The 12,598-nt window shown below is 43.1% G+C and overlaps 3 protein-coding genes across 9 annotated transcripts; 2 read left to right on the top strand and 1 right to left on the bottom strand.

The window, feature by feature from the left end:
• Positions 1-27: 27 nt before the first annotated feature.
• rsrc2 (arginine/serine-rich coiled-coil 2) lies at positions 28-5,591 on the top strand. Of its 4 annotated transcripts, none has more exons than XM_076150919.1 (10): positions 28-131; positions 1,261-1,405; positions 1,722-1,762; positions 2,940-3,103; positions 3,218-3,352; positions 3,469-3,585; positions 4,159-4,244; positions 4,341-4,606; positions 4,744-4,836; positions 4,920-5,591. In XM_076150919.1, exons 1-10 carry the CDS (start codon positions 126-128, stop codon positions 5,091-5,093), a joined length of 1,227 nt encoding a protein of 408 aa, XP_076007034.1. In that variant the 5' UTR covers positions 28-125; the 3' UTR covers positions 5,094-5,591. The 4 variants fall into 4 exon arrangements, with proteins under 4 accessions (XP_076007034.1, XP_076007035.1, XP_076007036.1 ...); XM_076150921.1 differs by lacking the exon at positions 28-131 and adding an exon at positions 2,082-2,156 and having other exon boundaries at positions 1,306-1,405; positions 2,918-3,103; XM_076150920.1 differs by lacking the exon at positions 3,469-3,585.
• Positions 5,592-5,772: 181 nt separating this feature from the next.
• Positions 5,773-7,877, bottom strand: LOC143001345 (uncharacterized). Of its 3 annotated transcripts, XM_076150893.1 has the most exons (5): positions 7,623-7,877; positions 7,383-7,557; positions 6,864-6,993; positions 6,641-6,774; positions 5,773-6,558 (listed from the first exon to the last, which is right to left on the bottom strand). In XM_076150893.1, exons 2-5 carry the CDS (start codon positions 7,500-7,502, stop codon positions 5,776-5,778), a joined length of 1,167 nt encoding a protein of 388 aa, XP_076007008.1. In that variant the 5' UTR covers positions 7,503-7,557; positions 7,623-7,877; the 3' UTR covers positions 5,773-5,775. The 3 variants fall into 3 exon arrangements, with proteins under 3 accessions (XP_076007008.1, XP_076007007.1, XP_076007009.1); XM_076150892.1 differs by having other exon boundaries at positions 7,383-7,877; XM_076150894.1 differs by having other exon boundaries at positions 6,641-6,993; positions 7,505-7,877.
• A 76-nt stretch (positions 7,878-7,953) lies between these two features.
• zcchc8 (zinc finger, CCHC domain containing 8) lies at positions 7,954-12,493 on the top strand. Of its 2 annotated transcripts, none has more exons than XM_076151065.1 (14): positions 7,954-8,159; positions 8,314-8,353; positions 8,447-8,521; positions 8,991-9,087; positions 9,165-9,239; positions 9,329-9,432; positions 9,660-9,725; positions 9,821-9,881; positions 9,971-10,098; positions 10,207-10,349; positions 10,454-10,569; positions 10,674-10,760; positions 10,905-11,025; positions 11,136-12,493. In XM_076151065.1, exons 1-14 carry the CDS (start codon positions 7,976-7,978, stop codon positions 12,035-12,037), a joined length of 2,199 nt encoding a protein of 732 aa, XP_076007180.1. In that variant the 5' UTR covers positions 7,954-7,975; the 3' UTR covers positions 12,038-12,493. The 2 variants fall into 2 exon arrangements, with proteins under 2 accessions (XP_076007180.1, XP_076007179.1); XM_076151064.1 differs by having other exon boundaries at positions 10,902-11,025.
• Positions 12,494-12,598: the final 105 nt, after the last annotated feature.

Here is a 12,598-nt window from a genome sequence, read left to right as displayed (position 1 = left end):
GCAACCCAGAACTAAGTGCCTTAGCTTGCTTTCTGCTAGTTACCTCACGGACCCGTGGATGTGTGCCACGGCAGACACACAGCAGACGAAACAGGCATATTGCACACGGACAGCGCGGGACGATTATGTCGGTAAGAGAGCTATACAACCATTAAAGAGAAATATAATAACCCAGGATCACATATTCGACGTCAACGCGAGTCAATTCTTCTTTATAGAAATCAGTTACAAATGAAAAGATGGCGATGAGCGTTGTCTTAGCGGCCCTGCTAAAGCTAACGTAGCTCTCTGATGATGTCCAAGTAACACAATGTAGAATTTAGAAAGTCGGCGGTCTCTTTATCTGCTTATTTCGTGTGTTTGATTAACAATGTATTGGTATTAAAACTTAGAAAATCGTTTACTGACGCAGATTATGGTGAAAATGCCCGGATGATGTATGCAAACTGAACAAAGCCCGGAGATGATCGTTAGCTGCTCTATGATGAGTTGAGACGACGCTAGTTTACAGTAGTTCATGTTATGGATGTTACACCAGAAGATCGCATATTAAAAGGACGGAATTTGTCATTTCTACATAACACAGAGGGCAAGGCGCATCTAATAATGTTTCATGTCTTACCATCTAGCCGCTTTGGATACTTAAACTGTATGTTATGGGGCGTATTTCATGATTGTGACATGTTTTCCCCCTTGGAGAATCCGTTGAAAATCAGTAATCAGCTTTCAGACCACCGGGACAGGATGATGTCATATCTAATGATCAAACATAGGACGATGCCATAGTGCTTTAAGGATGAAATAATTACAGTCTCTGGTTTCAAAGCTCTGACAAGATAAATAAACTGGCTAAATGTCCAAACCCGTAAACCCGTGTAATTAGTACTAGTTAATTGTTTAGTTTACAAACATGAGATCTCTTTAATGCTATGAGACAGTGCAGCATTTTATTATGCTGTTGCACTGATTCATTCTTTGTGTTAACACATTTTCGCTTGATTCCTGGTAGACACTTTTACAAATGTATAGACATTTTATTCCACCACAAATTGTGCATATTCTTCCCCACAAACTGGGACTTTTAGATGTGAGCCCCCAGTTTTATTTTAAGGTTTGCTTATGGGCTAAACCTGAACAGAAATAGTCTGCCTGAGAGGAATTTGACCTTTGGGAGTTTATAGAAATAGGACACCACTATTTTAACATACTGAACCACGCTGATTGCCAGAGGATAAGTGGTCTCTCTTTTGATTGTTTCAGGCAAGTGACAACGATTCTGGCGATTTAACCAGAACAGGCTCTCCACCTCACCATAGAAAAAAACACAGCATGGAGTCATCCAGATCGCCCAGGAGCTCCAAACATCACCACTCACGCTCAAGGTCTCGCTCCAGGGACAGAAAACGTAAGTAATCGCCAGCAGGTTACAAAGGATGCTTAAGTCCTGGAAGAATTTAGCCCACAGTGTGACATTTGTTCTTTTGTGAAAACACTCATGACACATATCAGTGAAGTGTGTGGGAAGAAAACATATTCACCTCCTTACTGAACTACTAAAATTGGTCTGTAACGACAAAAAAGTACTTGGCCAAAGTCTCTACTCTGAAACAGTAACTTCTGACGAGTACACAGGACTCAGCTCCATGATGATTGCTGTGGCCTCTTTGTTTCCCTTAGTTTAAAATGTAATTCTCAGTCCTCTTGGTTTCTGCTGTTTCCAGGTGACAGAAAACACAGACGCAGCCACAGCAGGAGCAAAGAGGTAATTTATCATCTTATTTGTATGCTCTGAACCATTTTGTGTATTTTTTTTTTAAGTTAAATTCCTTAAGTAAGTTTTAGGCTAAGGTGAGTATATTAGACGTGCTATCTTAAAGTTACACATGAACACATGGACATGGGTTTACTTACAGGGAGACAACTCTTTTGTCCTCCCTATGATGACGTCTGTCAAAGGAACCTTTGTCATGTCACCATTTGTAACCATATTGTTTGGTGAAGAGTAGATTCTTTTCCTTTTATTTTTGTTAAACCTTGTGTGTAGATCACATGATAACATTTCTACAATAAATCATACTCAGCGTGCTAATGCACGAAGAGACTGAACGGAAGACCCTGCTGACATAGCAAAATAATATGCCTACACCGGGTGAAAGGTAACTATCTGCCATTCAAACTCCTATTTGCTTTACACAATATGTAGAAAGAATGCAGTTAACTCCTGCATCTTTTGCAGCTATGAATGGGCATAATGATCCTAATAATTCTTGCTGTTGATTTGAAGCGACCATTTAATTTCCTGAAACTAGGTAATTATATATTTATGGGGCCATGTTAGTGTCATAGGTAGTAATGAAACAGCAGTTGTAGTCTTGAGTGCAGTGGATTTCCCTACGTTAGCCATAGACAGATAAAACAGCCAAAAAGTCGAAATGGTCATTTATTCAAATTAGTGTTGTGTTACATATAAATGTATCATTGGGTTTTACTTGAATTGGAACACTGAAGTGTATATACATTGAAAAAAGTTAAGTTGGATGCTCATCCCCACTTCTACCTTTCAGTAGAGCCACGTTGAACGTATGTAGGTGATGTGGGATTACTGCTCTGGGTGCCCTGATTGACCACATTAATGTTTTCCCTGGTACGGGAGGCTGAAGGTTTGCATGCACATTATAGAAAGATGTAATGAGATCAGGAGAGGTGGACTTGATAAATCTTGTGTTTTAATGCTGAAGGTGGTGCAGTCAATGCAGGGCGGATGACAGAAATGAACACAGTCATTCTCTGAAAATGTCTTTCTGTACATGTTATGGAAAATGGTTCTGAAATGACAAGTTATTTTCAACTTGTTGTTATGTACCTTCTGCCACAAGTCATGGTACTAACTCTTTTTGTTGCACTATTTTCCTGAAAGAGACAACTTCTTCTTAAAACAGGCACGAAAGAGAGACTCCGAGAAGCCATCAAAGTCGCACAAAAAGCCAGAAGAGCAGAATGAGCAGGAGAGGCTATCGGCAGAGAACGGAGAGGAGCGAGCCAGGCGCAAAGACAAGAAGCCCTCCAGGGGTCGAAGCTCCTCTAGGTCGCACTCACGAGAGAGGTACCTAAGAAAAAAGGCCCCTTCAACTTCATTGCATATACAGAAGGTCCAGCGTTCCTGGCTTCCATATAAATGTGTCAGGATTTGATTTGCGATGGATCTTGTTGCCTTCAGGAAGCATCGCAGCAGAAGTAGGGACAAACGGCGATCGCCGTCACGAAGCCGCGAAAGGAAGAAGAAGCAGCCACGGTCTCGCTCGGGATCGAAGACCAAACATCGACACCGCAGCAGAAGCCGCAGTAAGAGCAGGTGGGCTGAACATTCCGGCATTTCTTAAGTGGTCAATTGAACATATGTCTTGCACCCTTTTCCATTTCGTTCCACTAACAGTGTGTCTATTGACTTGGTTTTGGTGGTTCCATCAGGGAGCGAAAGAAAAGGATTGAGAAAGTGCGCAGAAAGAGTCGAAGCGTGTCTGTTAGTCCTCCCGCCTTCCGGGGTAGAAACGCAGCTATGGATGCACAGGAGGCCTTAGCCAGAAGGTATGCAACAGCTTCTGGGCATCTTCACTATGACGTGATTGGTCATTCTGTTCTGTCAGAGCGAGAGCAGTGCAAGCGGTTCTCATTGCATCCACAAAGATGAGCTTCAAGTTCAAAGGTGTATTGTTTTCAGCCAGAGAATGCAGTTGCAGGTCTGCTTTTATCTACATTAACATAATGTTTTAACAAACCCAACATCTGGCAAGCTTGGTAGCATTCATTTATAAACAAAATAAGCAAATCATAATAATAGTGAATACTCAACCCCAGAGAAGGCCGTTTTCTATAATGAATCTTAAGACTGTCCTTGTGTTTATTAAGATGAGACCGTTGTTGCTGCTTGCATTAATCTGCTCATCAGTGTTGTGCTTGTCAGGTAGCTCTGCTGCTCATTAAAGGAAACCACATCAGCAAAACAAGGAAAATGAAAGTGATATCTGCAAACGTTTTGCTGTGATCAAACTTTGTCACCGATACTTTACTTGACTTTCTACACATTTGATCTCTTTTAGGTGCACTGCAGTGAGCATGCTGTGTTTAAATAGCGTAAAATATATGCCCCCCCCTTTTCAGATTGGAGAGAGCCAAGAAACTGCAGGAGCAGAAAGAAAAGGAACTGGTAGAGAAACACCAGCAGCAACAGCAGGAGATAGTAGCAGGTCAGGACTCTGTGGAATACAAGCTCTTAATATATTTATAAAGCCATGATGCAGCCACTCAATTCTGTTTTTTATCTTACTTTTTTTCCCCCAAAGTTGCCGCCCCTCTCGCTGCTGCCGCTGCAGCCGCAGCTGCCGCCGCCTCCAGCCCGGCTCTCAACGTGGCGGCCCTCCTGGCCTCTGGCACGCAGGTGACGCCTCAGATCGCCATGGCAGCCCAGATGGCCGCCCTTCAAGCCAGAACACTGGCAGAGACGGGTATTGCTGTGCCGAGCTACTATAACCCCTCTGCTGTAAACCCAATGAAGTTTGCAGAGCAGGAGAAGAAGAGGAAGATGTTATGGCAGGGAAAGAAGGAGGGGGTAAGGATGGAGACTTTGGTAATTCTTATGTATCCCCAGTGAACAGGCTTTTGAAATGTATATTTGAAAAGCATTTATCCATAAGTATGTCCTCTGTTCTTACGGCATCCTCATCACTTTTTTAAATATTATTATAGCAGGACAAGTCCCAGACAGCTGAGTTATGGGAGAAGCTAAATTTTGGAAACAAGGACCAAAATGTTAAGTTTAGAAAACTTATGGGTATTAAAGTAAGTATCCTTCACTCGACGGTTCAGCCACAATCGACTTTTCAACCTGTAACTTCCCTCACCTGCCTTTTCTGCCATCACAGGAAGATGAAGGCGAAGCATCCCAACCACTCAATGACGAAGGGATTAAGACTCTCCAAAAGCAAGAGGAGATGTTCAGGAACCTTGATGTCCAGTATGAAATGGCCCGGTCTCAGACACACACCCAGAGGGGAATGGGCCTGGGCTTCTTCTCTCGTGGAATGGATTCCCTCTAGTGCCAAATCTCGCCCGTCGCGGCCTCATCTAATCGTAACAGGACTACCAGCTCATTGCTTGCCCTTAAGCTTGCATGGATGTTGCGCTGAATCTGTAATTTATTTATAGACACACATTTCACATGTTGGAACATTATAATGTAAATAGCCAGATGTTGAGTTTGTCTCAGCGTTTAATCTGTAAACCTCTGGAAAATAAGGAAAAAGGTTTGACTGGTGGACGCTAGTTAAATTTAGATGTTTGTTTTAGTATTGTGATTTTTTTTAAAACTGAAATATATATTGATATGTGATTGAAATGGAATAGTATGTGTTTCCACTGTTTACATCCATTTAGCAAAAGCCAATGATTACCGTTTCTGTTTCATTTTTTCATGAGAAGAAAAACAGTGGGTTGTAATCTGAGTTGTCTTTAGGGTGAGCAGGGGTAAAGATGGACTTCAGAAGTTATAATCACATATCTGAAATGTTCCTTTAAATAAATTAGTTTGTGTTGAATATGGTTCTTATGTCTTGACTTTATATTTAGCTCAACTGTGTGGGTTGTTTAAGCTTTGGTTTCAGTGAGTTTAGTGCTGTCAAACTAATAGTAAAGGTACTAGATCACATAAACAAATACATTAATAATATTGGATATTAATCAGATAAAAAAAGCTGTTGAGCCTGAAAGTAAAGCCACTCTTTATTTGCAAATAAGGCTGGAGTACAGCACATGAGCCACACCGGTGATAAGGTTGTGATTTGCAAACTCAAGGATGAGGAGCAGGATGGGATACTCGCTGTGTCTCTTCTCCAGGCTGGACTCCTCGCTCAGGCCCATCCAGTGGAGCAACAGTGTACGCATGGCATCGGGAAACAGCTCTGCAGCCAGTTCCTCCGCAGGCGGCAAGTCGCTGATCCGCTCGATATGCTGAACTTTGAAGCCCTCCACCTTTTGGCTGATGCTGACGTTGGCTGCATGGAATTGCTGGCCGAGCCATTGTCCAATAGAATTAAGCAAATGGCTTGAATAAACGGAGCCCCGTTGCTTGGCCCTGAGCAGCGCTAACACCATGTCCGTCACGTCCGTCTCTTCCACTGTCCTGTGTATGTACTGATCAATGCTCTCCAAGAGCAGCAAGATGGTTTCCAAATGCTCTGTGTTGTCTGGACACTTGGAGGAGAGTTTGTCACCCAAGTTGTGCAACTTGTGCCTCACGGTAGAGAGCAGTTGATTGTGGTTGTGTGAGGTTTCCATAGAGACAGAACAGTAATCATGATCTCCTGAGGTATTACCTGGACCTCCCTCACATGTAACTGCCAATTCACCACCAATTTGGCAGCACTGAGTGTGTTGCGTTAGTCCATCCTTTGATTTTGCATCTCCCCTCTCAGTCATGCTACTGGTTACTGCCAAGTCCAGCTGCGTGCTGAGGCAGTAACTCATATTCAGTGGGCTGTCATTTATCTGGGATTTCCAGACATCCTGCGGTGGAAACATGTCACACTTAATCACAAATGTCCAAAGCTTTAGGGACAGACGAGCATAAAGTAAAAAGCAAATGTACCTGAAAGTTCTCCAGCACAGCAAGCTGGTCCTGTTTACTGTAGAATTCAAAGGCTACTCGAAAAAGTCCTTGAATGCTGTAGAACCAGAGGCTGTTGTTTGCCGTAGGTACTGTCAACCCATGGAACCTGAATGCTGAAAAACAAAACAAGGGAAAATACACCATTATCAACTGTGCGTGTGTACAGATTTGTGAAGCCGTAGCTTCAGATCTGGAGCTACACCTGAGGAAAATTGTAGTTTTGTGGCCAATCCTTTCTTGGCAAATCTGGCGTGATATCTTGGATGGTTTTCTGTGCGGATGTCCGTGTTTGAGAAGAGATCAGCTCCTAGATAAAGAGGAACCACTGGACCCTGTAATAAAAACAAATTAAATTGTTTCTCATGAATTGCTGAGATTTGGAGATGAACTGGTTTGGAGATGAACTGCTTTACAAAACAGGTAATAATTTACAAAATCAGCTATGACAGGACATATGTTATGTTAACAATATGGAAAGGACCCAGTTAAGGAAGATTGACAAAGGAACAAGTACAGGTCGGTTAGGGTCAAATGGTACATGGGATTTGTTTTGATTTGATTGGGCATTGGCATATTTATTAGTTTAACTGTTAACGATGGTGGATAGCGCCCTCTTGTGGGATTCGAGGGGGGCAAATCTGAATGTACACAGAAAAAGCACAAAGCTACATGGGGTTCCAGTGAACAATAACATTCACGCTTACATCACACACAGACCCACCTCGTTGGGACACTCTGTCAGCCTAAACGACGTCTTATTCACCAAATACATAAAGCGGATTTTCCTTGAGCCTCCGTCCCAGCGCGGTAACGATAAGTAGATAGTAGAGGAAGTGGACATACTGTGGCTGGAAGCGAATGAATCTCCCTTCCCCGTCCCCAAACCGCGTCCACTCCTGGAAGAAGATGATATAAATCCTCCAAATGAAACCAAATCAGAGCACCAAAACACCACACGTACCCCAAACAGACCGGAACCTTTAGTATGGGATTTTTGCCCACAATGTTGTCCTACAGGCTCACTATGGATTTAAAGCGGTTCAGTCTTTGCCGTTAACTTTACTATGATATTGTCACCACAGTTAATTTAACCGGAATAAACGTGTTACTGGCAATTGGACTGGTTAGAAACGTTTAAACTCATTTTGAGACTTATTACAAGGTAAGCCAAGTAGGGGTCTTAAAGTATTCGTTTATTTTCCCCTCGCGCCTGTTTACGTCGATGGCACATGTGACCTGGTGAGAGCCAATGAGAGCGACGCGTCGTCATTTTGGCCCTTTGACCCGATCTACGTCGCAGAGCTGGTGTGGAAAATGGCTGAGGTTGAGTTCGGGGATAGCGAGCTGTTTCGGCAGCTCGATGATAACTCCGCGCCGCCGCTTATTCCGACTCACCTTCGCTTCACGGACGATGAAGAGGGCGCAGAGGAGACGCGCGTCCCCCAAAGCAGGCTGGAGGAAAGCGACGCCTACATCCAGAGACTGCTGGAGGAGAATATCCTTGTGTCGCGTTCGTTCTCTGTGCTAGTGCTAACGCTAGGCTAGGTACCCGCTCTCTGTCGGAACCAAATTACACGCAAATAAAGCGCCAAATGTATTAACATGTTTGATCCTAGGCTTGCTGTGTATTCCCTTAACACACACAGCACATAAATGCTTGAAAAGAAAGCTGAATATCCTGACCAGACCCAGGTAACTGAGCTGCCGCTGCACTGTTGCGTGCACCTTATTGACATCACGACCCCCCAGTAACGCTTCTTGTTGTTGTTTATGTTTCCTCTGCAGCGGGATCACACTGGACGACGTCCATATCGACGGGCCGCTTTTTCAGATCATTTATGCAAATAACATGATCTCAAAGTAAGCAAGCACCTCGCTTACATGTTCTGCATGAGGAGTATTTAGCCCCCATCGGATCAATAATATCCATCAGAGTATCTTCGTATCTGTTTGGAATTGGCATTCGATATTGTGGCCCTCACAACTAGACGTTACATGATGTATGAATTGTAAACACAACTGTAAATTACAGTTCATCTGCACATCTAGTTGTGATTCCGTGTATTTGTAAATGACCTCATCAGTCATCTGTCTAGTCTTACACTAACATTTCAACCCTTTGTTAATGATTAGATATAACAACCACCACATAGATATATTAGACAAATTGTTGGTTAAACTGAAACCGAAAACCCAAAAAACTTGTATTAATAGCTGAATTGTATCATAAGTTCACACTCAATAAAGACATTTATTGAGCGTGAGGGTGTAATCATTAAATTGGTCACAATCTAAGAGTATTTTGTGTGTTTGTCATTTTCTTTCTCAGGCAATGCCGGCAAGAAATCGAAGACAACATCTGCAGTGTGATATTAAAGCAACAGAAACAGGCGTATCAAAAGAAAAATGACCTCGTCAAACCTCAGGTATTTGTCCAGAATGTGTTATCATGAGATAACAATGCAGCTTGAGCTTTTTGTAACCTTTTGTTCCCCCCATCTAGGCTTCAGCTTTTTCTTTGGAGGAGGATGACGACACAGTGAGTTCCGCAGTAAGGACATCAACAGAGGCCTATAAAGTGAGTCTTATTTATGTGAGCGGCTTGACTCTGTCAGACCGGTGTACTATGTGGACTATACCATAATGAATTGTCTTTTTCTGTCGAAGGTGGTCGGAAGTGTCTCGTACTTCTCTGATTTCTGCGTGGATCAACTTGGACAGCCTCTGGTGAATGAAAACCCCCAGATGACAGAGGGATGGGAAATTCCATTGTATCTTTCAGATGGCCGAGATGACACATTGAACATTTCATTTAATACCTGGTTTAATTTATGAGCTTTTGTTCCACGAATGGCCGTCTGCAACCAGATGTTTTAACTTATTTCAAAATGGACAAAACCTGAGCCAGTTCTATTGAGGAGAGGTAAAGGAGACAAGATAACCAGCGTCTCTCTGTTTTGTGCACAAATTAAACACATATTCCTGAATTGTAGCAAAGCTATCAGCGGCTCTTCAATCATCTGGTTGGCACAGACGCGCAGGAGATTGAAATGAAAGACTCAAGGTATGTCTGGGCACACTGTTTGATTTATATCTTCCTTTCTGACTTGTGTGGCGTGTTTCTAGATAATGAGTTTGTCACTGATCTCTTCATTGCAGACCCAAGTCTTTATGCTTCAACTGTGGTTCAAGCAGTCATCAGTTGAGAGATTGTCCCAAGGTGAGAATAAGGATTCATTATTATATCATTAACTGAGGTTAAAGGGTCAGAACTTGATTTACTGTATTTCTTCACGATTGCGTCCCTAGCCTAAAGATATGGCTGCAATTAATGAGAGAAGAAAGGAGTTCTCTCAGAACAGCAACCTGAGTAACCAGCGATACCATGCTGACGAAGTGGAGGAACGGTTTTCCAAATACAAGCCTGGAGTCATGAGGCAAGATTGTCATTTTGTTCATCTTTTAATCACGAACTGTGCAATATGCCATCCAAATTCAAGTTCAAGAGATGTAAAACTTTTTCTCTGCGTTCTGATTGTGACCAGTGAGGAGCTGCTGGCAGCACTTGGAGTTGAAGGCAACAGACTTCCTCCTCTGATTTACCGCATGAGGCAGCTGGGCTACCCACCGGGTTGGCTGAAAGAGACAGAGATGGAAAACTCTGGCTTAACGTTGTACGACGGAAATGGTACGATTTCAATGAACTTGAAATGCGTGCTGGTGAAGCGTTACAATAATGCTTTTCGCAATGTGCAGGGATTGAGCTGATTCTGTGTTTTGCCACTTCCCCAGGTTCGAATGATGGAAGTATACCCGAGGAGACTGACAAGCAAAAAACCTCTTATGATGTTTCCAAGTTGGTCAATTTCCCAGGCTTCAACGTGCCTGCACAGCACAATATGAAAGATGTAAGTGTAGAGAAGAGAGCACAATATTTTTAAATGTTGGTCATGAAAACATCTTTGTGACTTCAGCCAAAAGTCTCACTGTTGTTTTGTTTTTTCACTTCTAGGAGTTCATGCACTACGGTTCCATTCCAATGCAGCACAGCCACATGAAGCACAACTTCGCTGCTTACCTGTCTAATAATTTTCCTATGGTAATAAACATTCTTAAGGCTATCAGCAGTTGGGTTTCTGGCCTGCTGTTTTAAGTGGCTGGGTTCAGTGTCTTGTATGTTTACCTTTGTTAAGGCCAAATCCTTGTGTATATTTATGCCACATTTCTTCTTTCCAATCAGCAGCCTGGTGCCTCCTGCAACAAAAGAAGTCTTGACTCCGACTCAAGTCCACAGAAGAGGAAGAAGGCGAGGTCTAGTCCTGATCGGACCTCTGATAGGAGCTCAGATATGGATATTGACTCAGGTAACTCTTTGTCAATAGCCTTTCAGCTTACATACTCAGAAATACTGCAGTCTAGTGGTCTAGTCAAGTGTTGCATTTGCAGGTGATTATTCTTTGTGTTTTTCCATCAGAACCAGGTACTCCCCATCATTATCAGGGCAGAGGTGACTTCCAGTTCCAACCTCCGCTGCCTCCTGGTTCTCCCTGTTTCAGTTCACCACCTCCATTACCCCATGGCACCCCCCCTGCTACTCCCACTCCACCACCTCTCCCCAAAGGCACGCCTCCAGCCACACCCACCAATGGCTCTCCAGTCCTGCGAGGGGGTAACTGGATTGTGGTAGATGAGACTGTGGAGGGAACAGAGGATGAGCTGACTCTGGAGGAACTGGAGGAGCAGCAGAGGCGGATCTGGGCAGCTCTTGAAAATGCAGACACGGCAACCAACAGTGACAGCGAAACAGCCGCCACAGGAACGCCTTTACTGAGCTCACCAAGTATTTCCACACCTGCCCATGTTGACACAGAAACAGATATGGAGGACCAGGAGGTTGAAGAAATGATGGACACAAACAAACCTGGAGAAACCACCTCTGAGATAAGCAAAACACAAAGGAACCCTGAAGCTCTAGAGATTTGCCCTCAAAATCCTGTTCCAATGAAATCACAGGATGAGAGTCCTCGGAGCCCCGATCCACCCAAATCTCTCGATGGCATCATGATGAGCCCTGATCCACCCAAATCTCTCGACGGCATCCCGATGAGCCCTGATCCAATCAGATCTCTGGATGGCAGATCGATGAGCCCTGATCCAGATCTCTCTGCTGAAAGTGCTGGAGATATTAGGTCTCCCAGCAATGCAGAGAAGATAACAGCAGTTCCTCATTTGAGCAATTTTGCAGCTGGCATCGTTCCATTTGAAGATACACCAGAATATACTGAAGTAGCTGAAGCCACAGGAACATATCTTAGGATCAGGGACTTGCTAAAGAGTTCACCTCGAAATTCTGCAAAGATGAAAAGTCAGAATTAACTGTAATGAAGTGAAGAAATGTTTAAGGTAAAACTACTTTTTTAAGTCTGCTTGGGAATTTTTTCATCATCATGCCATTGAATTGATAATTTTGTAATGGCAAACTGAATGTCTGTAATATGTACACATTAGAGCAATGGTTGTGTTTTGACCAACCAGTCAAAGTTGTGTAGTGGTAGTACAACTCATGCAAACTTGGCCTGGCCTGTTTTAATCATCACGTCTATGTCAATACCATTTTTTTCCCATTTTTCCTCACAAGAGTGAAGCCTGTATTTGTTGGACTTTGCTTTGATGTATTGATCAGAGGGAATGTTTCAGACTATGGGTGTATTTTCCAATTATAGCAGCGTGTGAAAAGCCACTTGCATTTTCTGTTGTCACAGGTTTTTGGTACAGCCGGTCTCTCTTGGAGTGTTTTTATTAAAGTCTTATCATTTTGCTGTATGTTGATGAGACAGATGGTTGAATGTGTTATCTATGAGAAGAAGTCTTTCTATCTTGGAGGACTAGTTGACCTTCCTCTGTCCATAATCGGCACAGTTGCTGTTTCAGTCATTT

The sequence above is a fragment of the Genypterus blacodes genome, unplaced genomic scaffold (genome assembly GCF_046128005.1).
Source record: "Genypterus blacodes isolate CSIRO-AG114 ecotype Tasmania unplaced genomic scaffold, CSIRO-AGI_Gbla_v1 ptg000053l_1, whole genome shotgun sequence".
Taxonomy (NCBI): Eukaryota; Metazoa; Chordata; class Actinopteri; order Ophidiiformes; family Ophidiidae; genus Genypterus; species Genypterus blacodes.
Note: the sequence above shows the minus strand (reverse complement) of the source record. Positions and strands in the feature narration are given on the sequence as shown.